Below are 27,667 nucleotides of genomic sequence, written 5' to 3' on the forward strand. Positions count from 1 at the left end.
AGGGCTCCACCCCTTCTCTCAAGCCGTCTCCGAAACACCTACTTCTTTCTCCATATTGTATACTGGCATTGAAGCTAAAGAGATGCCATTTTGCTCGAGGGCACAGGCAAAGCCGGTCAGCTGCGGCCATGTTAATGCGGGGCACTTTCATCTCTCTGAGGGGCGCGACAGTGAGGTCCTGGAAAAGAAACGGATAAAAGAAAAGAAGGTGAGAGAAGGTGTGCGTCAGAAGAGGTGCTGAGGGACTTGGGTTAACGGGATGAAGCCGTCCTTATTCGCGGGAACGAAGCGGTCCTAGTCGAATTCCTGAGTCACCGTCGCGAGAAAGCAGTCTAGGCAGCCATATTGAATCCTGGCAAACCGAAGCAAAAAGGGCTACCATATTGGATCTTTACCAGCCTTGGTGCTGAAGGGGGAATAGGTTGGAGGGAGAGTCCATGTACATTTTGGGCAAGTGATGCCAGGCTGGCCTGCCATGTCATTAACGGGCATGCCTTTTCTCTACTTCTGTGGAAGAGGTTGACAATGGGTGAGGGGCATCAAGTCGCTGGCCTTAGTTTACTGACGCCTTGAGTGTGCATATGCCGACGGCCGTATTTCTTGGGGGCAAATCGAAATGGTTTGGCTTGTTTCCGAGCAAGCTGAAGCCTTTCTTTCGCCATCTTTCTTATGGGCACCGTGCTGTCGCCATTGCCCCGCTGTGACCCGGTGATGTCCCCGTGGCCATTTTGGTTTCGGGCGGCCCCGATATGGGAGGCGGAGTGTGCATAGTGGAGGAGGGCCAACCACGCGGAAATGACGTGAGGCGCCGCCATGTCTTTTGAGGGCGGCGACGGCGCCGGGCCGGCCATGCTGGCTTCGGGCACGTGAGTGGAGGCGGCGTTGTGAACCGCGGTGTGGGGAGGATTTGGCCGTCCGGAGGAGAGGGGCGCTGGGAGGGCGAGCCACTCGTGGGAGGGGTATGGTCTGCGTAGATCAGAGGGCAGAGGTCGCCCAGCGACCCTACGCTGAGCGCTGGAAAGGGGTCGCCCGCGGGAACCGTCGTGTCTGACCCAAGGCAAAACCTAGACAGCCTTCTCATACGGTCTCCAGACCCACAAGGGTCCTTGCCTTGGTCGTGGACCATGTCCACAGGGTCTGGGGGTTGCCCGGGGGGGACTTGGGGCGCCCCTCACCCGTCCAAAGGCGGGACTTCCGGTCCTGGCCCCCACCTGGGCGGGATTTCCTGTTTTCTTCCTAGAGAAGTGGCTCTTCCCTGGACCCTCGGGCGAGGTGGGAAGGTCTCGGAGAGGTCGAGAAAGAGCCCAGACGTTCACCTTGTCCCCGGCTACGCGGGGTAGGGGGGTGAGGGGGCATCCTCGAGTTTCTCCCACTTTCGGGCAGGGGGGGCACTCGTAGTTTGACAGGTGGTTGGAAGGGGGCTTCACTAGCATCCCTCATTCCTTGGGGGACTCGGCCTCTTTCCTCACCTGTACCTAGAGTTCTTTTCCTCAGTTCATCTCATCTCATCCTAGGAGGCCAGTTACCTTAGCCCTCCCCTCCCCCTCCTGTGGGGGACAAGTCTCATCTCCTCTCCCCCATCTTAAACTCTTCAGTCTTGGGGGTTGGGGACCCTCCGTCCATCTCTCCGCGCCTTAGAGGATAGAGGACTCTCCAGCAGCTGAAAGGGTGGAGTCTCCTCTGGTCTTGGCCACCCTGCTTTTGGGTAACCAGCCTCAGAGAGCCCGCAGGCCTTGGCAGAGAGGTGTGAGTTACTCTTCTCATTTTTGCCCAGGCCGCCTCTTCACAGTGTGAAGGGGGACCCTCACGCCCACTCACCCCCATTTCACTCTTTCCAATCCTGAAACTGCTCTAAGATCTAGGACGAAGAGTTTAATCCTGATGTCCTGGGGACACGAGAGCCCCAGGCTTAGCACTGCCAGGCTGTGTGACCTTGGACCAGTCATTTCCCTGCTCTGAGCCTTGGTGTCCTCCACCAGCTAAGGGTGACCCCAGGAGTCGCTGTGAGACCGTTAGGCTCCCTGGGCCTCACTTTCCCCACCGGGACTAGGAGATCCTAAACTTTCCCTGGCAAGGAAGGCAGGCTGGCATCCGAGATGAAGGACGGGCTCGGGATCCAGCCCTCTGACTCTATAATCAAAGCCCTGAATCTCCCTGGCCCTCAGTTTGCCACCGTGAAGCGGGTTGATAACAGCCCCCTCCCTCGTGGGGTGGGGGAGAGGCTGGGATGACACGCTTGCACCCCTGAACCCCCGCCTGGCGGATGGGAAGTGCAGGGTGAATTTGCCGTGGGGCGTGTCCGGAATGGTGCTGGCTGTTCTCGCTGCACGTGGCTTCCGACAAGGGCTTTGTGGCCCACGAGCCCGGGCTGTCTCATTTGTGAGGGAACCGCTCCCACCTTAGTGGATCAGGTAGGAGGTGAATTGACAGGTGCAGACTCCATACACTTAGTCGCTGCTTTTCAAACAATGGCTTAAGTGGTTATGCGTTGAAAAGGGCCTGCGAATTGAAATCCAGCTACAGAAGACCTTGGCAGGCTGGACTAGAACTGTGCTTGAATTCCTCCAGTGATGGGGTGCCCCCTACCTCCCTGAAGAGGCCCCTCAGCTTCCCAGCAGCCCTGGCTCCCCCACTGTGGTTTATAGGAAGAAGAAAATGAGGCAGAGAGAGGGCCAGTGAGTGGTCCAGGGTCACACAGCAGGTTTGCGATGGCAGACAGCCAGTCCCCTTGCTTTTTTTTTTTGCTTTTTTTTTTTTTTTTTTTTTTAAGTTTATTTAAGTACTCTCTACACCCAGTGTGGGGCTCAAACTTATGACCCCCGGGATCAAGAGTCACATGCTCTTCCAGTTCAGCCAGCCAGGCGCCCCAACTACTTGCTCTTTCCATCTCATAAGGGGATGCAGCCAGCAGCTTGTCTGCTTAGGGGAGGCCTGTCCTGCGTCCTCGAGCTTGGGGAGCTCACAGTCTGATGGAGGAGGCAGCAGAGGTACAAGGGTCACAAGCTCAAGTGACAGTGAGCTATAATGGAGGTAGCCCAGGGCACTGTGGGTCTAGAGAAGCCATCTGATCCATCCTGGGGGCCAGGGAAGACTTCCAGAGGAATTGCCAGAACAGTCTTAGGAAGTACAAAACTTTGCGAATGGAAATCTAGGCACAGAGAGCATCTCGCACACCATTTTCTGCTCAGCCCCCGCTCTCCGAGGCCTGCCATGTGCAGGGCAAGGCTGGTGCCTCAGAGATGAAGGCTGCAGGCTCCCCAGAGGGCTATGTGCTACAATGGGGGACTCTCCGCCATTGTAGGAGCCCAAAGTGGGGGGACTGACCCGATATAGGGGCGAGGGAAAGCTCTTTCCACACTAGAGTGAGAGAAATGTTGACTAGTAACTGGAAGGCAGGCCATCCAGGTGTAGGGGGACCACCTTGACTGAAGGCCTCAGAAGTCTTGGAAGGCTGTGATGCTGAGCGCAGGGCCAGGTTGAGGGGCCGTGACCTTGTCCTGGGGCTGCTGGGGCGGGGCAGGGGCTCTTCCAGTGGGGAAGGACCCCCAGGGGGCCGTGTGCTGGCCGAACTGGAGGCTAAGAGGTTCTGGAAGAGGCTGCAGTGGTGGTCCGTTGGGAAAAGAACGCAGGCCAAGCATATAGTTTCAAATCTTCTATAAGCCACATTAAAACCGTAAAAAGAAAACATAAGATCCGCTTTCGGCATATGTCTTGTTTAGCCATTATGGCTAACATGTCATCATCTCAACGTGTCATCAACAGCAGACCTGCCAGTGAGATGTTAGACACCCTACTTTTTTGTGCTAAGCCTTCAAAAATCCAGTGCGGATCTCACACCCATGGCCCCTCTCGCTCTGGACCCGCCACCTGTCAAGTACTCCTTAGTCACGTGTGGCAGTTGGTTCCCAGGTCGGACAAGGCAGGGCCAAAAGGAGGGCCCAAGGCTGTGGGGACAGGGTGGGGCAGGAGGGATGGGGCCGGAGGGTTGAGGATGGTACCAGGAGATCCGGGTGGGGAGGAAATCTGGGGGAGTAGCGGGCTTTGCGGAAGAAGCTGAGCTCAGCAGGGAGGACAAGGTGGCTGGGAGGGATGGGCGTGGCCTCTAGGGACAGGTGGACACACAGGGCCGGGTGTAGACTGCGCCATCAGCCATCAGCGGAGCCTCAGCTCTCTGTCCTGCTCTGCCCTGCAGGGCGTGGATGGCGTCGGGGCGCCCCGAGGAGCTGTGGGAGGCAGTGGTGGGGGCCGCTGAGCGTTTCCGGGCCCGGACAGGCACGGAGCTGGTGCTGCTGACCGCCGCGCCGCCCCCACCGCCCCGCCCGGGTCCCTGTGCCTATGCAGCCCATGGCCGGGGGGCCCTGGCAGAGGCCGCCCGCCGCTGCCTCCACGACATCGCCCTGGCCCACAGGGCCGCCGCTGCCGCCAGGCCCCCCGCGCCCCCACCAGCACCGCAGCCACCCAGCCCCGCACGGAGCCCACCTCGGCCCACCCTGGCCAGGGAGGAGGACGAGGAAGATGAGGACGAGCCGACAGAGACCGAGACCTCAGGGGAGCGGCTGGGCGTCAGCGATAACGGAGGTGAGAGGGGGCAGGGGCTGGGGTGGCTCTTGGCTCGGCAAGTCGCCTCCAAGGTAGGTTTTCCTGGGGAGGTGGGACTTGCTTGTCTCTGAGCCCTGGCTGACTTGCCGGGAGACCTTGAGCGGGTCAGTCCCCGTCTCTGGGCCTCAGTTTCCTTACATGTTACCTGGCGCCAGCCCCGTGGTGGGAGGTGCTAGACAGACGCAGAGCCAGTCCAGGCCCTTTTCTTGAGGGACTCCTGGCCCGGCCAAGAAGTTGGTGGTCCCGATGTGAGGCAGTGCCCCGTGGAGGCCATAGGGTTGGGACCTGAGCTGGGAGCTTGAGCAGCACAGGAGTTCTTTCCAAATCTGGGGCGCCACATGCTTGTGAGAACAAAGATAGGAGTCAGGGATGCAGGCAATAGCTTAGAGAGGCCGAGGGAAAATGCAGCTGTGTGTTTTGGGGGGTAATTTGGAGGTTGGACTTCAAAGAGACTGGCCTGTAACATTAGGGCTTTGAAGAGTGATTAGGAGTTTGTGGGGGGGCTCAGCAAGTAGGACTTACTACTACTCAGCAACTGCTTACTGCTAACGCTTGCTTCTTCATTGTTGCTGGAGACAGCCTGCATAGGGTTAAGGGCACAGACTCTAGAGCCCGGTGGCCTGGGTTCAAATCCTGCTGACACGATTATTAGCTACGGAACTTTGGGCAATGATATAACTTCTCTGTGCCTCCTGGTCCCCATTTGTCAAACAGGCTCAGAATCGTCTCCTATTTTTCTCAGTCTGTTTTTTGAGCCAGTTCAGCCCAAACAGATCTTAAGAGATTTCATGTTTATCCAGCCAGTTGTTTTCACCCGAGGGTGTAACAGATAGAAACTGGATTTGTTTCTGCTGATGACCTGGAAGATAACCGGGGCAAGGGTGTTTGAGGCAGAGGGAATAATTCCAGAAGCCCTGAGGCTTGCAAGGGCCTGGCTGGCCGATGGGGGGGGGGGGGGGGGGGGGCGGGCGGGAGGTGATCGCAGTGGCTGGAGTCGAGCCGGCCCGGGCCACTAACACCGTCCACAGGGCTCTTTGTGATGGACGAGGATGCCACACTCCAGGACCTGCCCCCGTTCTGTGAGTCGGACCCTGAGAGCACAGATGGTAAGTGTCCCAGGCTGTCCCCATGCCCAGGGCTGCTGGGATGAAGGCAGGAACAGAGGCTGAAGTCCACCCTCTCCCCCAGATGGCAGCCTGAGCGAGGAGACCCCTGCTGGCCCCCCAGCCTACTCAGTGCCCCCGGCCTCAGCCCTGCCCACACAGCAGTATGCCAAGTCCCTGCCCGTGTCCGTGCCCGTCTGGGCCTTCAAGGAGAAGAGGACAGAAGCACGATCGTCGGATGAGGAGAATGGGCCGGTGAGGGGCAGAGGGGAAAAGGGAAGGAGGGTGGAGGGAAAGACTCAGAGTCACTTCCTCCAGGAAGCCCTCAGGCATGGATGGCACATTTCATAGGGTTGATCCTCCCCTCCACCTCATGAGGCAAGTTTTGGGGCCAGAGCCCTAAAATTTTTTAACTATTGCAGCCTTATAATGTACCCCAGTGCCTTGTAGGGAAAGTCTTTTCCGGTTTCTAGGAATAGCTTTATTTACAGAATACCTGCTCCAGGCAAGGTACCAGTACTTTGGTATCCCCTCCAGAAGGAGAAACTGAGGCTCAGAGGGGTCAGATCACCTACTGTCCCCACCCTGCATATTTCTGGCTCCTCCTGGCATTTCCCTCTCCCCCACTTCCTCTGTTTCTCCCACACGGTTGTACACGTGGTATCCCTGGGCTGGCCTGGATGGACCCTCACCATCCATCCCCGAACTTCCCTGACACACGGGGAGTGTATGTGACTTCCTTGGGACCTCAACTTGTGAGGGACAGAGCTGGGATTGGAACCCAGCTTCCTTTTGGAAAGGAGTTACAGGCCACAAGGCAGGAGGCCCTGGGTCCCTTGGGCCCCCTCCCCGTGTGCCTCTCAGAGTCCTCGTCGACTCACTGGCAGCATCCATCCGCTGTTGCTGTCCTTGTTGCCACTGGTGGAAACCCAGTGAACTGACATTTGAGGCCTGAGGGTGGGGGTGCCGGGCTGGACTCCGGAGGGGCTCTCGTGCAGCTTCTGCCTGTGGCCTCTCCTGTTCTGCTGGAAGCCAGGCCCAGCTCAAGGGTTCGGGCCACACGGGAGATTGCACTAGTTGCTGGGGGACAGGATGACAGGGCCCCTCCCAGGTGGAGGCCAACACGAAAAGGGGTCCTTTCCTTACAGCGCCGGCAACGTGATGGCTCAGGGCTCTTGAGCAGTCACTGGGCTGATGGTCTCAGACTCTGTCATCATCCCTATGTTTTAAAGGGGAGAGAGAAGCCTAGGGAGATGAAATGCCCGTTGACAGCTTGTCGGTGGCGGAGGCCTGATTATTACATGACTCGATGCAAGCCCACCCCAAATCCTTAGACATGACACTCTCTGGGTGCACACAGCCTTGATGGTCAGCAGACAAGCAGCACTTCCATTGTATAAGGAACTAGAACGGCGATGGGACAAGTAGTTCTTGCGCGTGGAGTCAGGCCAAGAAGGGGAGGAGGAGAGAGGCAGGAAGGCTTCTTGGAGGAGGTGGTGTTTGAGTTGGGTGGAAGGATCCCACATGGAGCAAGACTGGGGGAGGGGGGAAGGGCCTTCCTAACAGGCGAGAAGCGTTGGGCCGGGGCGTGGCGCCGAAGAGGCGGGGCCGCAGCGGGCGCTGACCCCACCCCCGTTCCGCAGCCCTCCTCGCCGGACCTGGACCGCATCGCGGCGAGCATGCGCGCGCTGGTGCTGCGGGAGGCCGAGGACACCCAGGTCTTCGGGGACCTGCCGCGGCCGCGGCTCAACACCAGCGACTTCCAGAAGCTGAAGCGGAAATACTGAGGCCCAAGCAAAGAGCTTCCCGGCCCAGCGTCCGCCCCGCTCCACACTACACCCCTGCCCCGCCCCCTGGGCCGGCCAATCCGAGTCAGACCTGGGACCGACCTTCCAGGTCGCCCGGGCCCCGGGATTGCCCCCTCCCTGCCAATCCCCGCCATCCTTCCAGCCCGCGATTGGGTCTGTCGCCGCTTTCTCTGCCCTGCGACAGATTCTTTCGATGAAGGGATTAGCTCGCTCCCTGATCGGGGCGGCCAGTTTTAAGCCCAAAAATGGGTCAACTGTTGTTTTTTGCCTAGCGACAAGGGCTTTGCTCGCGCGGCATTGGTCGAAAACGAAAAGCCAAGCCACAGGATTGGGAAGTGGCAAGCCATTTCGGCCTAGAGAAGGGAAGCTCCTACATTTGATTGGCTCGAACCCAAAGGGCTTGACCAATCTCCCGGAGTCGCCATCCCACCCTTTCTGGGCTGTCCCGCCTGATTGGCTCCAGCGTCCTGAGGGCGTGGCCAAACCTTCCTCCTGTGCCCAGGATTGGCCTGCGGCCTTAAATTTACGTTCTTTACACTACTGGGACTGGGGTTGTTTTTGACCTAGTCCCGACCAAGTGTCCCTCTGCCCCCTCCCAGGGATGGCCCAATTCTGTCCCTGCGTCTGATACCCTCTCATTGGTTCCATCCCACAACAGCCTGCCAATCGAAGTCCGTCCTTGCAGCCCGGACGGCACCAGCTCCCGCCCCTCTCCCCCCACCCCCACAGGTGCCTTAAAGGGCCTTCGTCCGCCCAAGGTGGGGGGCAGGGGCCCTCGCTCTCCGGCCCTTGTGTGGGGGAGAGAGTCGGGGGTGGGGATTGGGAGTTGGGAGGGGTGGTCTGAGATTAAAGAATTTTACCTCTGGCAAATGAGTACAAAGTGTGTTGTGTTCATTCAACAAACATTTCCTGAAGCCGAATGAGCAGCATTTCATGGATTTTCAGTGCAAAGCTGGGAGTTTTTACAGATAAAAGAGAGATTCACAGGGTGGGAGTGGGGATTCCAGCCTTGTGTGACCATAGATCCCCACTCTTCAGGGAGATGAATGTTGGAATGTGAATAGTCTTTAAGGAATCAGTGTTGAGTCCACATAGACCCCAGCAAAACCAGGAACCTCCACTTGAGGCCGGGAGTTTTCTGCCTGACAGAGCTGAAATTGGCACCTGATCCCAAGTCTAGGCGGGGTCCAGTGAACCTGTAATTTCATCTCCCATCAGACCACCACCGGAGGAATGCGCAACAGATAAGACATAAACAGGACGAACTACCAGCCAAACAATTTTATAAAGTTATTAACATGTATTAACTCTTTTAATCTTCCTAGTAACCCCATGAATGGAAACGATTATCCCCACTTTACAGATGAGAAAATCGAAGTATTGAGGGTCAGGGCTGCTGTCGGGGGCGGAGATTTCTTGGACTGGCAATGATCATCAAATGGAAAAAAAGTTTCTCCCGCTATAACTAAGGGAATGAATGTTACAGAGTTCAACGTGGAAAGAAAATCTGCGAAAAGAAGACCCACACCCCCTACTGGCCCGAGCCGTCCATTGCTGCGGGAGAGATGAAGGTCAGAGCACCGGAGGACCAAAGGGGCAGGTCTGGAAAGGGGCGGGGCTCCTGTAGTGGGCGGAGCCAAGGCCCTGCCCCCTTCCGTAGGACGAGTCATTTCCGTCCGCCGAGAAACAGAAAGAAGCCGGTGGAGTTGCGGGCAGAGCGCCTCGGGCCGGACTTCCCCGGTCGCAAGTGGCAGGTGAGCCCCGGCCCGGCATGGTGAGCGTGGGCCGAGCTGAGGGCGCGCGCGAGGTTCTTGGCTTTGCCTTCGGACGTAGGGGTCCGGGCTCCCTGCAGGACTGAGCGGGGCGTCGTCGCCTGGGAAACGGCGCGAGCCTGAGGCCGGCAAGAGGGTGGGATTTCCGGAGCCTTCAGCGGAAGAAGGGAAATTCCTGGTGGACGGGGAGGGAGGAGGAGGGACTTCCTGTGGCAGTTTGAGGGCGTTCTGTCAATCAAACCTGTTTACCTACTTCCCCTTAGGCCGGCGCTAGGGATGGCCGAGGTGGAGCCCCAGGGCCGCCTGTGGCTGGAGAGCCCCCCTGGGAGTGCGCCCCCCATCTTCCTGCCCTCGGACGGGCAAGCCCTGGTCCTCGGCCGGGGACCCTTGACGCGGGTCACCGACCGGAAGTGCTCCAGAAACCAAGGTGGGCGGGGCCGGGGCTGCAGGGGGTGTGGCCCGCTGCTGGAGCGGGAACACAGTGCAGGAAAGCTGGACCGCCGGTCGTGTAAGGGAGATGTTTGGCCACCAGGCGGAATTGCGTGCTGTAGCTAGTCCTGAAGTTGATAGGTGCCCTCTGGAGAGTATAGGAAGAGAAAGAGGCTGTGCCTGACCTGGAACTAGCCAGACCCCTTAGTGGGGAGAGGATAGAACCAATCCCTATAGAGGTGTCAGAGGAGGATGCTTACAGGTCACCGGGAAGGCTTGAGTCAGGTCACGACCCTTGACAAGGAGAGAGCCGAGCCTATGGTGAGAAGTACTACGCAGGCCTCGGTGGTAACGGGGGAAGCCCAGGACCTGCACCTAAGCACACGGCTCATCAGGGAGAAGCCAATTCTTTACGGAAAAAATGCCCGCCCTGTCCCTAGGCGAGAACCCGCGTCACAGGCAGTCCTAAGGCCTTTATCTGATTCCTGCATATAAAGGAGAGAGCCGATCCCATTTAGAGATAAACTGCTTTCCCCTCCGGAACGGGTGCTATGGCCCCCATCCTGTGGCTTAAAGCTGGCCGTGCTCTCCAGTAATGAGGAAAACGATCACACAAGGATGCACATTCTGACTCCACCCTCTCAACCCTCAGTGGAGCTGGTCGCAGACCCTGGGACTAAGACCGTGGCAGTGAAACAGGTACCAGTTCCTCCGTGAGGCCTGGGGGTGGCGTTGGGCAAGAATAGCAACCCGGCCGGGAACGGGCCCGTTGGAAAAAACCTGGTTTGGAGGGAAGGGGGTGTGGCCAATAGAGAAGCCTCGGCGTATTACCTTCTTCAGTTGGGGATCCATCCACATTTAAATTGGATAAGGCTGGCCGCCTGTAACATTTCCAGATTCCTGATTGGTGGTACACAACGAGGAGGCGGGGCTTATGGATCTGACTGGCAGGTGGGGAAAAGAAGTCCCGTTTAATTAGAGGAGGTGCCTGGTGGGGGATGCAGTTAATGCCAGCTCCGCTCGCTCCCTTTGCAGCTGGGAATTAACCCCTCAACTGCTGGGACCCAGGAGCTGAGTCCGGGGGCAGAAGGCTCTCTGAGGGTGGGGGACACACTGTATTTGGTCAACGGCCTCCACCCGCTAACCCTGCGCTGGGAAGAGGCCCGCACGTCTGAATCCCAGCAAGACACTCCACCCGGCACCCCTCCGGTGGCCCCAGACGCTTCAGGGGACGTTGAACCACCGAAGAAGAAGCGGATGCGGAAGTCCTCCTCCGGCTGGGAGAATTTTGAGAAGCTGCTAGTGTTTACTGCACCTGGGGTGAAGCCCCGGGGCAAGGTGAGGGCCAAGCTGAAGGAGCCACGCAGGCGGGGGCTTGGCCCTAAGTTTGCTGTGTGCCCCTGGGCAGGTCATTCAACCTCTCTGAGCCTCCACTTTTTTTTTTTTTTTTTTTTTGGTCTGAGAAGTGGACCTGATGACAGTCAGGGGCTGGGGGCGTGGATGTATGTCAGCTCCGGCCTGACCCGCAGTAACCTCAGCAACGAGCCACAATCATGGTAGCAGGTGTAGCACATTGTAGCAGAGACCCGAGCTCACGTGTCCTTACTTCACGTGTCCTAAGCGCCACTAGTCTCCCCAGTAAAATGCTGAATCCATGCAAAGCACGAGGCACAGCCCCTGACACGCGGTTAGTACCCAAACAACCCCACTCCTGTTTTTATTTCCAGGGTTATTAGACTTCTGGCGTGGAGGCCAGGGGAGGAGGGTGGGCAGGATAGGAACCCCCAAAAACAAAATTTTTAATGCTTATTTTTGAGCGACAGAGAGTGAGAGTGAGCAGGGGAGGGGCAGAGAGAGGCAGACAGAGGATCTGAAGCGGGCTCTATGCTGAGAGCCCGATGTGGGGCTTGAATCCACAAACCCTGAGATCACGACCTGACTTGAAGTCGGGCGCTTAACCGACCGAACCACCCAGGTGCCCCGTGAAACCCATTTTAAAGACTGGAATACTGAGGCGCTTAGAAGAAGTGGGAGGCAGTAGGGTAAAGATTAGGCTCTACGCTCTGGTGTCAGGGACACATCCTTGCTGTGGCTTTGCCCTCGTAAAATGTGGAGGCTCTGTGACTCAGTTTCCCTACGGGTGAACGGCGAGTGGTAAGTCTCCGCCTTGCGAGGGGTGGGGATGGGAGGCGTAACAGTGTCACCGTTCCTCTTTTCTCGCTGACCATCAGGTGGCCGCCTTTGATCTGGATGGGACCCTCATCACCACCCGCTCTGGGAAGGTCTTTCCCACTGGCCCCAGTGACTGGAGGTGATAGGAGGCAGGACAAGGGGGTGAGTGAGGCACCCACAGGGGGTCCCCCGTCACCTTACCCCTTTCCCATCCGCCCTAGGATCTTGTACCTAGAGATTCCCCGTAAGCTCCGGGAACTGGATGCGGAAGGCTACAAGGTGCGTGTGCTTTGTGCGTGATGGCTGGGCCTCGGGGCAGACCGGGGCCCGGGCGAGGAGGGCACCAGGTGACATCCGTGTGCTCCCCAGCTGGTGATCTTCACCAACCAGATGGGCATCGGGCGCGGGAAGCTGCCGGCAGAGGAGTTCAAGGCCAAGGTGGAGGCTGTAGTGGAGAAGCTGGGCCTTCCCTTTCAGGTATGGCTGCCAGGGAGTCGGAGGGTTGTGGAGGTGGGGGGTGGGGACCCAGAGAAAGGGGAACAGAGATGCTGAGCTGGGGGCACAGAGAGGAGGGGACAGGGGCCTGGGGAGAAGCCGTAAGTGCCAGTGGGGAGGTGGAGGGCGGGGTCTGGGCGGGGTCATGCTGAGAAACTCATCAGAAGTGGCCCGCCCTGGGGCACCGGAGCTCTCTGGATTGGTGAGGGTTGGGGTAGCATCCTTGGAGGATCCTGGGAAGGAGCCCAGGAGGGTGTCTGCCTGCTGTGACTCCCACCCACAGGTGCTGGTGGCCACGCACGCCGGCTTGTACCGGAAGCCAGTGATCGGCATGTGGGACCATCTGCGGGAGCAGGTGAGCCTCGGCGTCCGGGTCATTCCCCTCTTCCCTCTGCCCGGCCTCCCCTCCACAGGCCTCCGGGGTTTGCCGTCCTGCCTCCTTCCTCTTCCTCCCCTCCCCTCCCCAGGTCCTCGCCTTCTGTGTCACATTCTGTTGGTAGGTGAGGGCAACGCTCTTGAACTCAAAGTCAGAGCAGTCAAGGAGGAAATCAGTCGCTTGTTGGTTGTTTTGTGTGTGCAATTGTTCTGAAGTTCATCAGCTTCCTGAGCTGAAGGTATCCGTGTACCAGACAGGCCTGCTGGGGCACCCACATACCAGTGAGGGTGCAGACTGTACGTGCACACGCTGGTGTGTAAAATAGTGGGAGGAAGCGAGGCAAGATGAGGCAGGGTGTACCTGCGGTGGTCAGGTAAGGTCTCTTCGAGGTGCCTTTTGAGATCTGAAGCTGGTTGTGGGGGGGAGCCATGAGGGTATCTAGGAGTGGTCTAGGTGGGAGAAGCAGCAAGTGTAAAGGTCCTGAGGCAGGTCTGTGACTAGGGTGTTTAGGGACAGTGAAGAGGCCTGGGTGGCTGGACCTGAGTGGATGAGGAGGAGAGAGAGGGGTATGAGGTCAGGGCGGGTAGGTGTGGGACTGTGATGCCTTGAGGGCCCAGGTAAGGGCTTCCCCTTTACCCAGCAGGGGAGCAAGGGGGTGGTGCCAGGTAGGGTTGGGAGGGGTGGGGTCAACATGAGCAGGAACCGGCACCCTCTGGTGGCCGTGTGGGGAACAGACCGTGAGGACAGAAGCCCGCAAACCAGGATGGAACAGCCCAGGATCCGGGCGGTGGCGGTGAAGGGGGTGAGAAGTGGCCTGAGGGTGGCGCCTCCAGCAGGTCACCGACGGAGCCAAGCATCTCCAGGGAGATGTGGAAGCAGGCTCCTTACTGCCGTCACCTGTCCCTCCCCAGGCCAACGAGGGCGTGCCCATCTCCGTCGGGGACAGTGTCTTTGTGGGAGGTAAGGGCCTGGGGACGGGGAGGGTGTGCGGATGGATCCACTGGGGCTGGGGGACGTGTGTCCCCAAGGCTGCTGGTGGACACGGGGGTGTGTCCCCTGTGTTCCAGACGCAGCCGGACGCCCAGCCAACTGGGCCCCGGGGCGGAAGAAGAAAGACTTCTCTTGTGCGGACCGTCTGGTGAGGCCCCCGTCCCCTGCCCGCCTGGAGCTGCGTCCCCACCTTGTCTGACCTCTGCGTCCCCACCTTGTCTGACCTCTGCGTCCCCCGCCTCCTCTCCCAGTTTGCCCTCAACCTTGGCTTGCCCTTCGCCACGCCGGAGGAGTTCTTCCTGAAGTGGCCCGTCGCCAGCTTTGTGCTCCCCACCTTTGACCCGGTGAGGCCCTCGGGGCGGGGGGGGGGGGGTGGGGGGGGGGGTGGGGGGGGGAGGAGGGGAGGGGAGAGGCGGGAGTCACACTGATCGCGGCCACCCCTCCCAGAGAACCGTCTCCCCCTCGGGGCCGCTCTACCTCCCTGAGGCCAGCTCCCTCTTGAGTCACAGCCCTGAAGTGGTGGTCGCCGTGGGATTTCCTGGGGGTGAGACACCTGACCCCCGACACCCGGAAGCCCCAGCCCCTCTCTGGGTCCTCGGGCGCCCCCTGATCCCGTCCCCCGCTTCACAGCTGGCAAGACCACCTTCCTGCAGGAGCATCTCGTGTCGGCTGGCTACGTCCACGTGAACCGGGTGAGACCCCCCACGCCCCAGGCCGAGGGCCGTGCTGCCCGGCCCCTCGCTCGCTTTCCCCTCCTCACTGGGTTGCCGATTCCCCTCCAGGTCTCCGCGCCGCCTCGCAAGGCCTCCCCGCCCGTCCTGGTGCTCACGCCCCACTTCCGTCCGGGTCTCTGTGCCTCTTCTGGGTCCCTGCGTGCCCCCGCCCCCCGCCCCCCCACCGGGTCTCCTGACCGGTCGTGTCCCCTAGGACACCCTGGGCTCATGGCAGCGCTGCGTGACCACGTGCGAGACCGCTCTAAAGCAAAGGAAACGGGTTGTGATCGACAACACAAACCCGGACCCTCCTACCCGGGCCAGGTACCAGGGTCCCCGGGGTGACCTCTGTAGGGCGGGCCTGGGGCCCCTCACCAGCCCGGCCCCTTCCTGGCCCAACAGGTACATTAAGTGCGCCCGGGACGCGGGGGTCCCTTGCCGCTGCTTCCTTTTCGGCGCCACGCTGGAGCAGGCGCGCCACAACAACCGGGTGAGCTGGCCCGTGCCCCCCGCCAGCCTGCCCCTCTCCATCCCACCCAGCCCCCCCTCCCAGCCTGACCCCCGACCCCCACCCCCCACAGTTCCGAGAGATGACCGGCTCCTCTCACGCCCCCGTGTCCGACGTCGTCATGTTTGGCTACAGGTGAGCCCCGCCGCGGGGAGGCTCCAAGCGGGTGGGCGCCAGGGGCCCAGGCTGCGGCTCACCTCCCCTCCTCACCCCTGCCACCAGAAAGCAGTTCGAGGCCCCGACGCTGGCGGAAGGCTTCTCGGCCATCCTGGAAATCCCGTTCCGGCTGAATGTGGAGCCTCCCCTCGAGCGGCTGTACCGCCAGTTCTCAGAGGGCTGAGCTGCCCCTGCCCCCCACCCCCCAATAAATGGTTTTCCTTTAAGCTCGGGCAGCATTGTGCTGGGAAGAAGGGTGGTCTGCCCGGCCAAGGACTGGCACCTCGCTAGTCCCCAAGCGGGGGGGGGGGGGGGGACGGGGGACGGGGGACGTGGACTCCCAGGGTGGATACAGGGGTGTTTGTCCTGAGTGTGTCTGGCCAGATGCCTCTCCTGCCAGAGTAACTGAGGCCTCAGCACCATGGCCGTGGGCGCTCCAGACCGAGGTTGGGGAGCTCCCGGCAAGGGACACGGCCCCCTGGGGGAGCGGGGTGGGGTCTTCCTTGCGCGTGGCTGCCGGGCTGCAGAACCAGTGCAGGAGCATATGTGTTGTGACCCTGAGTATACGAGCTCGATTTGGTGAGTGAGAAACTGCGTGAAGTTGACCTTGGGGCAGGGCCTGCAGCAGTAAAGGGGGTGGGAACACCAGTCACAGGGGGCAGGTCCCGGGCCCCAGCTTGTGTTTGCTGCTGGCCAAGCGCGACCTGTCGAACCCAAAGGGATGGAGAGAGAACCCCAGTGGCAGCCGGGAGCAGAACCCAGGCACGCGACTGGCCTCGAAGACAAGACCACCAGGCACGGCGGGGCCTGCAGTCTGGGGACTGACCTGCCACTGAAGGCCTAAGTGGCTCCACGTGCAGCCCATCCATCCCCGCTCAGGTAACTGCGCTCTCAGAGCCCCCCCCCCCCCCACCCCATCACAAGGATGCACATTCCCACCCCCCACAGCAGGGGGCGGGCTGGGCCATCAGCTCTCTGGGAGCCAATGCCACCCAGTCTGAGGATCCCCGGCCAAGGCTTCTGGACACGGAGCGCGGTGGCCAACGGGCTTTTAAAAGACTTTATTGGGGAAACGTACAGGGGTGGAGACCGTCCTTGGAGACAGCTCACGACGCGGTCCTCCAGCCCATCTCGCTGGGCGGCTGCCATCCCAGGGGCCCCTGCTCAGAAGCATCTGACCTGGGGGGCAGGAGCAGAAGGGGAGGGGCTGGACGGGGCCTCCCAGCTCCTCAGGGAGGGGCCCTGGCTCAAAGGGGCGAGCCCTCTCCCCGCCCGCCCGGGGCTCCATCGCCTCCTGGGGGAGAGGGTTGCAGTTTCCCAGGAGGCCTGGGGCTACTGGAAGCTTCCCCGAGAGGCGCTCTCGGCTCCGGTCTCAAGACCAGAGTCACATGACTGCTCCCCAAGCCCCAGACACCTCAGAGGGTCCCTCGTGCACTCGGGCCGGGTGCCACTCACCGGTTTTGGCGGGGGCCTCGTCTGTGACTCCTGGAGGGGCCCGGCCTGGGGGTGGCCACTACCCCCCCATCTGCGGGAAGGCAGGGGGGCTGCGTCAGTGGCGGGGACTTGGGGGGTGGGGGGGGGTGGGGGGAGGGGGTCCCGGCCTCACCCCCCGCTGCTGCTGCTCCTGCTCCAGGTTCCGCTGCAGGACCTGCTGCTGGTTGGCGATGACGCGCCGGATGCCGTTGACGAAGTTGCTCTGGTCGTGGGGGATGAGGCCGATGAAGATCTTCTTCTCCGAGGAGTAGAGGAGCATGAGCACGCGCACCTCGCACGACGCCTTGTAGGAGAAGTGCACGCAGCCGGCCTGGCGGGCGGGGGCGGGGGGCGGGGGTCACCGTCTGGCCCCGGTGCGGATGCGCCTCCCCACGGCCACCGGAGCACGAGCGCGCGGGCCGGCGCCCCTCGGAGCCGCGGCACGCTGCGTCCTAACCGCCGTCCCCCCGGCCCTGGTGTCGCTACCGCTTGGGGACAAGGACACACGAGCCCGCAACGGCCTGGGGGCCGACGGGCTCTGCACCGAGGCACCGGGACTTGGCTCCGACGTGCTCCAAGGAGACCACGGCGCCCACGACAGGCAGGGCGATGGTGGGCTGGTGAGTACGCGGACTGCCCCCGAGGCGCCAGGTGGGCGTGGCCAGGACTCGCAGAGGCCCCCTCGGGCCCCAGGAAGCCCAGCACTAAGTCCCCCACACGCAGGCCCCGGAGCAGCTCAAGTGCCAACCACGAACCCCCAGTGAACTGTCAACAACACTGTTCCCTCAAACCAGGGACGCGGCCGAAGGGACAGCTACCTCGGGAGAAGCGGTCCCGCTCTGCCTCCCTGGACCCTGCTCTCTGGTCACCACCCCCGGCTTATAGGTGGGCAAACTGAGGCTGAGTTCAAGGACTCCCCAGGCCCCCCAAACCACAAGGGGCCGTGCCTTCCTGTGCGCCACCCCGGGGAGACGGCGGCGGCAGGTGTCCAGGGGGGAGCCCCTCCAGAGCTCGTACCTGAGCCCCGGCCCCGCCGAGGGAGCGCGGGACGCTGGGCAGGGCCGGCCAGGTGCATGCGCGGCCTTTACAGGGTCCCCCGCGGGAGCGCTGTGCTCTCAAACTTTTGTGACACAAGAAATACACAGCCCTCCCTCCAAACGCACTTGCGCTGCTGTGACGGAATCAGATAGTTGGGGACGCATGCCGGCCTGTGACCGCAAACGTCCACAAAACGTGGCGACGGCCGTGCTTTCACAAGCACCGAGACAACCCACCTCCCCTCGCAGACAAACTGAGGTCAAGACCCGCTGGAGGCTAAGCCGGCACCTTGAGAGCTCGGGCCGGGAGCAGACAGACCTCGCTGCCCGGCAGGGCTCTTCCGGAGCCCCGGATTGTCCATGAGAAAACCCGGTCCCCGTGGAGGAGGGACCTGGGAGCACCCGGTCAGCACTCAGTGGTTCCAGCCCCTCGAGACTCTGAGTCGACCCTGGAGGCCGGTACCACACCGGGTGCGAGTCCCACTCTGAGCCTCAGTTTCCCCATCTATAAAACACGTCCGGGACAGCACAGACCCGGGGAGTCCCGTGGACCGGGAGCCGACCGGCTGTCACCACTCTCTCCCCAGCTGGCTTTGGGGAAACAGCCACCGGCCGTCATCCGCCTTCTAGTTTTCAAACACAGAGCGGACCCGGCCCCGTCGGCCCGGGGGGCCTTTCGGGCCGGTCGCGCCCCACCCACTCGCCCGGCCCGCACACGCTGCACTCACGAAGCCGTTGTCCATAATCCGGCACAGGCTCTTGAGCGTCTCCAGGTCCTTGGTGAAGTGAAACTGTACCAGGCGCGAGTTCCGGAACAGCGGCACCAGTGTGGTCTGCGGGCAGGCCGGACGGCGCCGTGAGACAGGGCGCCCAGAACGGTCCGCAGCCACGCCGCCCGGCCTCGCCCCCGTCCCCCGTGCCGGCTCTGCAGGCCTCGCCCCTGCTTCTGACCTCCTCCGGGTCCACACCCGCCTATCTTCACTTGCCGGACAAGCTGGCCACAGGGCCCTGGCGCGTGCCGTCCCTCCGTCTAGGATGATCTCCAGCCGGCAACTCCAGCGCCCCCTTCTCGGGGAAGTGCCCCGGCCACCCCATGGTCTGCTGTCTGTCACACAGGCCGAGTGCCTCCCATCACACTCACCAGCAGCTGCTGCGGGATGAGCTGCATGTACAGCTTCCTTGGCCACTGCTCGGTCCTCCTGCGGGGCAAGGGGACGGGGGTCAGGAAGCTGGGTCTTGGCAAGACGCTGCCTCCGCCCCCAGCCCGGCACTCACAGGATCTCCCCTTGGTTCACGTAGACGTGCGACGGCAGCCACCTCTTGGACCGACTGTTGGGCTCAGGCCTGGGCTTTTGGGGAGGGGGAGAGGAAGAGGGGAGACATCAGGAGGGGGGAGGCACCCCAGTCAGCGAAGACACGCTGGTCTTCAGGTCGCCCCGGTCCCCCCAGGACTCACCTCTTGCCACTCCATGACCCCGCTCCACGCCAGGAACTTGTTGTTGACGATCTGAACTGGGCCCGCGACCCCGCCGGGACCCACCGCCTGTGGGAACAGACGAGTGGGGCCGATGCCTGGGAGTGCCCCAGGGATGCTTCTGGGGAACCTCAGAGCTGTCCTGAAGACCCTGGCCCCCGTCTCCAGACAGTCTGGCCACAGCCCCAGAGCTGGCCCTGCCCCTCAGCTGCTCACAGACCTCCCATGGCTCCCCAGTGCCCCAGAACAAGTCTCAGATGCTCAACCTGGGGTATAAAGCTCACAGGGTCTGCCCCTAAGACCCAGACAGCCCTATGATTTGTTGCACAAACAGGAACACTACTCATAAAATAACTGGCAAGGGGTGAACGAGGACAATCACCCTCTAGAGCCTTCCAGCCGCATAGCAGCCCTCCCCATAAGCCTGCCGCCCACCTCCAGGCCCTGCTGTGTGTAGGAGGCCCTCCTGTGAAGAACCGCCCTCCACACCCCCCCCTGACCCCCAAGCCACCCCCAAGGGCTGGCCTGGGCTCCACCAGCACACCTGTTTGCGCGTGGTAATGACCTGCCGGATGGCGTTGACAAAGCCGCTCTGGTCGTAGGGGATGAGGCCCATGAAGATCTTCTTCTTGGACGAGTACAGGAGCATGAGCACACGTACCTCGCAGGGGGAGATGTGAGGAAACAGCATGCACCCCGCCTGGGGGGGGGGGGGGGGCGGGCGGGCAGGAAGTCAGAGACCCCTCCAAGCTAACCAGAGACTGTCCTGTCTCGGGGACAGGTCACTGGACAGAAGTCCTCAAAGTCGCCCCGTGGCCTTCCGTGACGCGTGAGAGGCCACAGCACAAGGCAAGAGCATGTGAATGTGCACTTGGGGGTCTCCCTCAGCTGGTCAATCTGTGGTGAGGGCCTGGGACCCACCGCTGAGGCAGGAGGATCCTGAGAGGGTGGCACCTCCCCCCCCTCCGCCGCGTCGCCCCCTCTCGATGCCGCTTTGTCCCCAGAGTAGGGCCTGCCTCGGCCGAGCCGCCTCCAGGGAGGCACTGGGCGCAGCCCCAGCTCTACTCCCTCCTAAGTGCATGACCCAGTGCGAATCACTTCATGTTCCGGACCTCAGTTTTCCCATCTGTAAGATGGCTTAATGACAGTCCCATGGTCGCCGCCACATAAACATCTTTACGCGAGACGCCAATGCCTCCTTGGCATGACGTCGGAAAGGAGTGTCACAGGCCTCTCTACCTGGGCTGTCGGGACAAAGAGGCGGCTACCTCGGGGAATACCCCTGACTTGTCCTGTCACCCAGGGGCCACCTGCTCAGGGAACCTGTCCCCTGCCTTCCCGGACCGAGGCGCGGCCCGTCCTCCCAGAGCTACCAGTAGGACCAGGAGTGTGACCGGCCAGGTAGCACAGGGAGCGTGCTGGCGCGCTTCTCCCCTGTGGCCCTCGGGCCCATCGGCCAAGCAGACGGCAGGCCCTCAGCAAATGGCGCTGAGGTCAGGGCCAGCCCATCGGGCAAGAGACCGCGCCAATCACGACCCCCGGTCTGTCCGGGCCCCAAGGGAACGGGGATCTACCTGGACACTGGGGGTCATGGCCCGCCCACACAGTAGGCGGAAGGAGGCGCTTGGTCCCAAAGGGGACCCCAGAGCCGAGTCCTGTGGTGTCCCGAGCAGACGACCCGCTCTCCTCTCTCGCCACCCACCCCCCGCGAGCACCTGTCCCCTTCCACAACCAGACCCCTGTGGGGTGGGGGTGTTCACCGCTGAGATCGGGGCCCGGATGAGACGCTGGGGCCCAGACCGGAGGGGCTGCAGAGACCACGCCAGACTCACTCCCTGACGGCCCCGTGTCACGGTCACTCACCAGCCCACGCTGACCAGGTGTCGACCACACGTGCAGGCCGCCTCCTCAAACACCACACAAGTTCACTCCCGCTAACCCCCCCGAGGCGTCCCGCCACCAGCCCCGTTTGCCGGATGAGGGAGCGGCCCCAGCACGGAGTATCCCCCCGGCCCGGCTCACCCTCCCTGCACCCCCACGGCCACCTTCAGTTGGGTCCCTGCCGCGTGCCGTGTCCCCAACAGGCTCCCGGGTCCCAGGAGGGCCAGCTGGGGCCCTCCACTCACTCGCATCCCCGGCGCCACCGCCCGCGTCCTCCGTGCTCTGCCTTCCCTGACACCCGCGTGTTCAGACACGGACCCAGACTCCTTCGGAGGGAGACCTTGGGCCCCCGGCCCCCCGCCCGAGGGTCCCGCTCTACTCACGAAGCCGTTGCCCATGACGCGGCACAGCCCCTTGAGGGAGTCGCAGTCTCTGTTGGTGAAGTGGAACTGCGCCAGCTGGGAGTTGCGGAACAGGGGGCCCAGGGTGGTCTGTGGGCAGCCAGGGGACAGCTGGGTCACTGCCAGGGGCGGGGTCCCCGGGAAAACGGGCCTGGGGAGGCCAGAGGTGGGTCTTACCAGCAGCTGCTGCGGGATGAGCTGCATGATGAGCTTCTGCGGCCACTGGTCGGTCTCCCTGCGGTGGGGGAAGGGGGGGAGGATGGCGAGTCAGGGGAGCCCCGGCCACCCACCTACCCCCGCCCCCTGCCCGCCACTCACAGGTTCTCGCCCTGGTTCACGTAGGCCTGACAGGGCAGGGCCCGCTTCAGCTTCGCCGTGGAGTCCGAGTAGGGTCTGCGCTTCTGGGGGCGGGGTGGGGGGGGGTCACCGGGCACGACCTGGGTGCGCGGGCCCGCCCCACACACAGGGCCAGTCCCCCGCCCCCACCCCCGGGCTCGCGAGGGGACCCTGCGGCTCACCTCCTGCCACTCGAGGACGCCGCTCCAGGCCAGCAGCTTGTTGCTGAGCCGGTGCTCGCCCACAGCCAGGCCCCCGAGGGCGAGCCCAGGCGAGGAGGGCCCGATGGGACCCAGGGCCCCAAAGACCCGAGCACCTTGCTGCGGCAGAGGGGAGGGGGGAAGCCGAGGCTGAAGGACCCGCAGGGGCAGCCTGTCCACCACATGCAACCCAGCGTTCAGACCCGAACCCCCTGCTCAGAAACTCCCGGGGCCACGTCCAAACCACTCGTCCCAGGAGTCAAAGACCCCAAGTGGCTGACCTACATATCCTTCCCCTGCCACTAGGAGCCCCTCCTCCCCGGCCACTTGTCACCTCAACACTGGTCTGCTCCCTGCTCCAGCTGTGCCCTTGGCCCGGAATACCATCCCTCCCCCTTCAGGAGATGCCACTCACTCACCCTCCTAGCCCGATCAGTTCTTGGTCCCTCTGTCCTGACCCAACTCAGAAGCCAGCGGTCCGAGGGTCCAGGCCTCCATGAAGCCCCCACAATGCACACACCAGTCTACACTGCAGCTGGCTGCCTGGCACATGGGTTTGCCCCAACCCACCCACGCTGAAAACTCTTCCAAAGCCCCCCATGGCCCTCAAGAGAAAGTCTGGACTCTCTCCTCTAGATCCTGCCAACCTTTCCGAGGTGGTCGCCGGCCCTCCTTCCCTCCCTTGCAGACCCTGGGGGGGGGGGGGGGGGGGCAGGGGGTGGAGAAGGGAAACCAAAGCACAGAGAACAACAGAACCATCCAGGGAGGCAGAGAAACTTTTGGAAGAGGGAGCGTAACAACATCAAGAGGGGTTTCAGACACGACATCTTGAGAGTGGTTGCAGAACACCCAGAGAACGTTCCAGCAACAAAAGCAAGGAAAGCTACACGTTCTACTCTTCACAGGGCACTCTCCCAGCTATCCTTTTTTTTTTTTCCTAAACCAAAGACATCTCAAAGCAAACAAGGAAAAGGCTTTGGAACAGGCTGGCAGCAAGTACCCCCTACAAATCTCACCAGTAAATGCCTCCGGGCAGCAGAAAAAATTACTAACGGGCGTTGTTCTTTTTCATCTTATATTAGAGGGCACTTTCTGCATTTCCTATAAAGCACACAGATGTTTTCTGTCCCAGAAAGACAGGAAAACTCGGATTTTCCAGGAGCTTAAAAAAGCAAACAAAAAAACCTGAGCAAGCACGTCCTCCACCTGGACAGGTGATTCTGGAATATGGGCAATGGTAGCGGATCAGGAAGAAAACCAAAGAGAATCTTGGCGTAAGAACATGTTGGTGCGTGTTCAGGCACGGGCTGGGTCTGAGATGCAGGACAGGGGTTGAAGTCCCGGGTTTGGAGGTGCCACAGGTGGGGCAGAGAACATCGGAGAATATGTGCTTAAAGCCCACATCTGAAGAGCCTTCGGAGGGCCAGATGAATGCACTTTAGGATCCGGTCAGTGTAAACTGGGAGAGCACGTGTTTGAAGTCTGCTTTGTCTGTGAGGGCCAGCTGACCACGTTAGGCTTAAAACACGTTCTGGTCTAGAATGTAAAGACCGAGGATTCCTAGCTAAAAACTCAGGTCTACCTGCAACAACAGGGTAGGTACGTCCAAGTGCACGACCACAATTAAGGACGAGAGTTAAGTGCGGTCCTAAAGGAAATCTCATATCGGAGCAAATGTGTGCGTTTGACGTGTGAACTGTTTCCTGCACAGGGAAGCCTATTTTGTACTTGGTAGGAGAATGAAAGCCTTAGGGTACAGTTTCAGGACCGGGAAGCGCTTTTGAACTAGATGCAGATGCTGAACGCATCCCCGTAAGACAGTGGAGCCGAGGGGTAGGTTTAAGTTTTGGGAGACGTTCAGAGTCTTCCTGTCTAGGTTTAAGATCCGAAAAAACCTGTTTTAAGGCCTGTGTGGAGCTGCCACAGCTCCATGCCACGCACAACGTCGGCGCAGGGTATGAAAGAAGCGAACTCGAGAGCCAGCCTAGGGTAAAAGGCACACCTGGGCAAGCGTGAAACGCCGCGACGTGCAGGTTTACTAACATTCCAGGTGCGCCTGAAGATTTTTGAAAAGTATGCGCTTATTTTAGGTCTGGGGAAGCGTGTGCAGTTAACGTCCCGACAAAGCCAGATGTTTACGTTTGGGCTTGTTGCACTCTGTAAGGGCATCCCACATCTGGGCGACCGTGCAAATCCTGGGCGCACACGCCACGGGCGCCGTGGAGACGCGCGCGGGCCCGGGAAGGAACACCCCCAGGTGCAACACCTGGGCGCGCGAGTGCAACACGCGGGCCCCCCTCGCCGCGGCCCCGCGGCCCCCTCCCCCATTTCCAGATTTCCTGCGCGGAGAGAGACCAACTTTCCAATTGGAAAAACAAGCATGCACGCCTGCCGTCGGCCCGCCCGCCCCCCACCCCGCGTTTAAATCGGGACGCGGAGTCAGCAGTAATTTGAGCCCTCCCCGCCCCCGTACCCCACCCCCGCCACCCCAGCCTCAACGCGCAACAAAGGGGAGAGCACGGCGCGTACCACCGCGGGGGGGGGGGGGGTTCCACGGGGGAACCCGGCCCCAGCCGGGACCACCCTTCGGGTCATCCTGAGACCCCACAGAAGAGGGGGCCGCGGACAAAGACCCGAGCCCGAGGGAGGGGCTGGCGGGGGCGGGGCCGTGGAAGGCTCTGGAAAAAAGGCGGGGGGCTCACCATGGGAGGGGCCGAGCGGGCCCGGATCCGCGGTGGCTGCGGGCCCCGGGGGCTGGCCGGCCAGGAGCGCGAGCGGGCGGCGCGCACCGTGAGGGGCCGTGGGGGGCGGCCGCGACCCCCGAGGGGGCCCCCGGCGCCGGAGCGGTGCGGAGCGCGGCGCGGACGGACCATGGCGGGCGCGAGCCGAGCGGGCTGGGGGCTGCCACGGGCCGCACGGGGGGCTGCGGGCTCCACCGACTGAGGGGCGCGGGCGCGCGGCTTCGGGGGAGACGGGCTGGGCTGAACCAAGCGCGGGGGACGCGCCGCCGGAGAGGGGTCGCCGCGGCCAAACCACTGCGGCGAGCGGGGGAGCGCGGCGCGTACCAACAGCGTCCGCGAGGGGGCGTGGCCGGGCTGTACCAAAATAGGGCTGGGGGAGCCTCAGGAAGCGGAGAGGGTGTGTGGGGCGGGGAACGCGGCCATTGGAAGATGCTCTGGGCCTCTCGCGCTTGAGGGGGAGGAACTGGGAAGACGTGCGAGCAACAACTTCAGGGAGGTGTGGCGGGAGAGGCCATACCGAAGGGTGGACGGGGGGTGATAAACGAAGACGACGATACTAAGTTGGCTTCGGGCTGGGAGACAGGATACCAAGAGACCCTACCCTTAGTCGCGGAGCCGGGAGACTACACCAAGAGACCTTAGGAAGAACAGGAATAAGGGAATAGTGGGCCTTGTGGCGAAGGAGCCTACCTAGAAGTTTGGGGATACGGATCGTACCTTGCACCAGGAGGGGACTTAATGTTTGAAGGCAGTGACGTGGCTAGGTGGGCCGGAGACCACAAATCCCAGCGTCCCCCGCGCGGCCTGGGCGGGGCCAGCGACCCCAGAGACGCCCGCCAGTCCCCGCTGCGTGCCCATTGGTCCCGGTGCCCTAAGGCTCTGCCTACCGCCCCAGGTACCTTCTCGGGCTTCTTGCCACCCGGGCCGTTCATTGATTCACTCTACACTCAGCTATTACAGGACTGCGTATTCACTTACTAGGAGTTGTGTAACATTTTCTGCTTAAATTTGTCTGTTTCTTAAATGTTAGTAATAGGTAACCGTCAAGTGGCTATGAGGATTAAATGAGTTAATATAAGATCACTACTCAGCCTAGTAACCACTTAAATGTTAAATCTTTTTAAAAAAAAAATCGTGATGAACACCAGTGAATAAAATAAAAACTTAAAGAAAAATCGTTATTGGGACGCCTGGGTGGCTCAGTCGGTTAAGCGCCCGACTTCAGCGCAGGTCGTGATCCCACAGTCCATGAGTTCGAGCCCCGCGTCGGGCTCTGTGCTGACAGCTCGGAGCCTGGAGCCTGCTTTGGATTCTGTGTCTCCCCCTCTCTCTCTGGCCCTCCCCTGATCATGCTCTGTCTCTGTCTCAAAAATAAATACATTAAAAATTTTTTTTTAAAAAAGAAAAATCGTTATTAGTACTACTATTTCCAGTCTGCGCGAGCAGTGCGTATACTGTGATGACCAAAACAGAGAGGGTCCCTCACAGAGCCCGAAGTCCACTGGAGCAAACAAAATAATCGCAGTTTGTGATAAGTGTGACAAATAGAGCAAAGGCACAGGACGACAGCATGGTGACCACGAGAAGTCAGGGGACCGACCTTTAGGTAGCCTGCAATTCTATATGGGCCGGAAGAGCCCTAAAACGAGGGAACAGCAAGGCACAAGTCCTGAGGGCAGAAGGAAAGTAAGGGAAGCCGGCACAGTTGGAGCCGACTGAGGGTGGAGGGCTGTGGAAATGGGGAGGTGCCGGGATCCCCAAGCAGGGACCTGCAGCCTTGCTATGGAACTTGAATTTTAATCTCACTCTGCTGGGGATCCACCAGAAGGCTTTCAACAAGGGAGTGACACAGACTCCCTTATTTTTAGACAAATCACTCCTGCAATACTCGGAAATGACATTTCTACAAGTCTACCGGAACGGGACCCACAGTGGCCTCTGAGGAGAGAAGGCAGCACGCAGAGGGAATGGGGCCACAGCGACGGAAAGGAGATTCAGCTGCCTCTCTTAGACTATCTGGAATTCTTACATTATGCAGATGTTGCCGACTGAGAAATAATTTCTGAAATACTTAACATCTTTTTGGAAGGATTCCTCTGGCTGCTGTGTTGAAAATAAAACGGTAGGGGTGCCTGGATGGCTCAGTGCGTTAAGCATTCGATTTCAGCTCAGGTCATGATCTCACGGTTCATGAGTTTGAGTTCTGTCAGTGCAGAGCCTGCTTCAGATCCTCTGTCTCCCTTTCTCTCTGCCCCTCCCCTGCTGTCTCTCAAAAAATAAACATTAAAAAGAGAGGAAGAAAATAAACCGGTAGGAGAGGAGTGGAAGCAGAAGGGCAGAGAAGACGGTGCCGATAATCCGGACAAGAGGCATAGATGGGATGGATGGCAGGCAGGGTGGCCACAGTGGAGGTGGTCGCTTCCACAACTTGTTTCAAGCCAGAGCCCAAAGGGTTTGGTAGAGAGTGAGTGAAAGAGGCGTGAAGGACGATGCCATGGTTTTTGGCCTGTACCGAGATGCCACTTAGCGAAAGGGAGCAGACTATGGGCCAGGTGGTTTGTGATGCGTGTTAACTTTGAGACGTTGACTAAGTGATGTAGATAGGGGAGTCTGGAGATACAACTTTGAGAATCTTCAGTGTCTGAGTCAACGAGACACTGAGATCACCAAGAGCATGTGTATAGACAGAGACCGGGACGCTCCAGACCTTTAGAGGTCAGAGTCCTGAGAGGCAAGCAGCAGATGGGACAGGAGTGGCCCGTGAAAGAGGAGAAAGGCTGGGTGTATTTCCCACCCTGTTTGCCCCGCCCACTCAGCTGCCCGCCCAAGGGGTTCCCAGGGCCGGCTCCAACCTGGCCCTGAGTTCCAAATCTGCCTTGGATTGTGACCAGATGGAGAACCGGTGCTCTCCGGACCGAGACCACAAGTTAGACAGCAACAGTTACCTCCAGAGCCCCAACAAGCATCCATGTCTGGACAACCCGCTACTGGCAGCAGGGAGAC

At 60.9% G+C, this 27,667-nt stretch overlaps 3 protein-coding genes across 7 annotated transcripts; 2 read left to right on the forward strand and 1 right to left on the reverse strand.

Moving 5' to 3' along the window:
- Nucleotides 1-75: 75 nt before the first annotated feature.
- Nucleotides 76-8,380, forward strand: AKT1S1 (AKT1 substrate 1). 3 transcript variants are annotated; one of them, XM_060651798.3, is made up of 5 exons: nt 76-208; nt 4,193-4,578; nt 5,628-5,705; nt 5,788-5,957; nt 7,346-8,380. In XM_060651798.3, the coding sequence occupies exons 2-5, from the start codon at nt 4,200-4,202 to the stop codon at nt 7,487-7,489; spliced, it is 771 nt and encodes a 256-aa protein (XP_060507781.1). In that variant the 5' UTR covers nt 76-208; nt 4,193-4,199; the 3' UTR covers nt 7,490-8,380. The 3 variants fall into 3 exon arrangements, with proteins under 3 accessions (XP_060507781.1, XP_060507780.1, XP_060507779.1); XM_060651797.3 differs by lacking the exon at nt 76-208 and adding an exon at nt 236-866; XM_060651796.3 differs by lacking the exon at nt 76-208 and adding an exon at nt 1,315-1,336.
- A 458-nt stretch (nt 8,381-8,838) lies between these two features.
- On the forward strand, nt 8,839-15,348 carry PNKP (polynucleotide kinase 3'-phosphatase). 2 transcript variants are annotated; one of them, XM_060651787.3, is made up of 17 exons: nt 8,839-9,264; nt 9,546-9,709; nt 10,305-10,410; nt 10,747-11,049; nt 11,943-12,022; nt 12,105-12,162; nt 12,253-12,360; nt 12,662-12,733; nt 13,666-13,714; nt 13,822-13,892; nt 13,996-14,088; nt 14,192-14,288; nt 14,375-14,436; nt 14,672-14,781; nt 14,860-14,947; nt 15,039-15,100; nt 15,188-15,348. In XM_060651787.3, exons 1-17 carry the CDS (start codon nt 9,076-9,078, stop codon nt 15,303-15,305), a joined length of 1,830 nt encoding a protein of 609 aa, XP_060507770.1. In that variant the 5' UTR covers nt 8,839-9,075; the 3' UTR covers nt 15,306-15,348. The 2 variants fall into 2 exon arrangements, with proteins under 2 accessions (XP_060507770.1, XP_060507773.1); XM_060651790.3 differs by having other exon boundaries at nt 9,158-9,264; nt 10,364-10,410.
- An 819-nt stretch (nt 15,349-16,167) lies between these two features.
- On the reverse strand, nt 16,168-26,836 carry PTOV1 (PTOV1 extended AT-hook containing adaptor protein). 2 transcript variants are annotated; one of them, XM_060651782.3, is made up of 13 exons: nt 26,741-26,836; nt 21,906-22,043; nt 21,706-21,788; nt 21,565-21,622; nt 21,370-21,477; nt 19,650-19,805; nt 19,088-19,174; nt 18,907-18,980; nt 18,773-18,830; nt 18,360-18,464; nt 16,728-16,925; nt 16,577-16,646; nt 16,168-16,300 (listed from the first exon to the last, which is right to left on the reverse strand). In XM_060651782.3, exons 1-12 carry the CDS (start codon nt 26,819-26,821, stop codon nt 16,635-16,637), a joined length of 1,158 nt encoding a protein of 385 aa, XP_060507765.1. In that variant the 5' UTR covers nt 26,822-26,836; the 3' UTR covers nt 16,168-16,300; nt 16,577-16,634. The 2 variants fall into 2 exon arrangements, with proteins under 2 accessions (XP_060507765.1, XP_060507764.1); XM_060651781.3 differs by lacking the exon at nt 26,741-26,836 and adding an exon at nt 24,626-24,913.
- Nucleotides 26,837-27,667: the final 831 nt, after the last annotated feature.

The sequence above is a fragment of the Panthera onca genome, chromosome E2 (assembly GCF_046562875.1).
Source record: "Panthera onca isolate mPanOnc1 chromosome E2, mPanOnc1 haplotype 2, whole genome shotgun sequence".
In the NCBI taxonomy this organism is placed as follows: Eukaryota; Metazoa; Chordata; class Mammalia; order Carnivora; family Felidae; genus Panthera; species Panthera onca.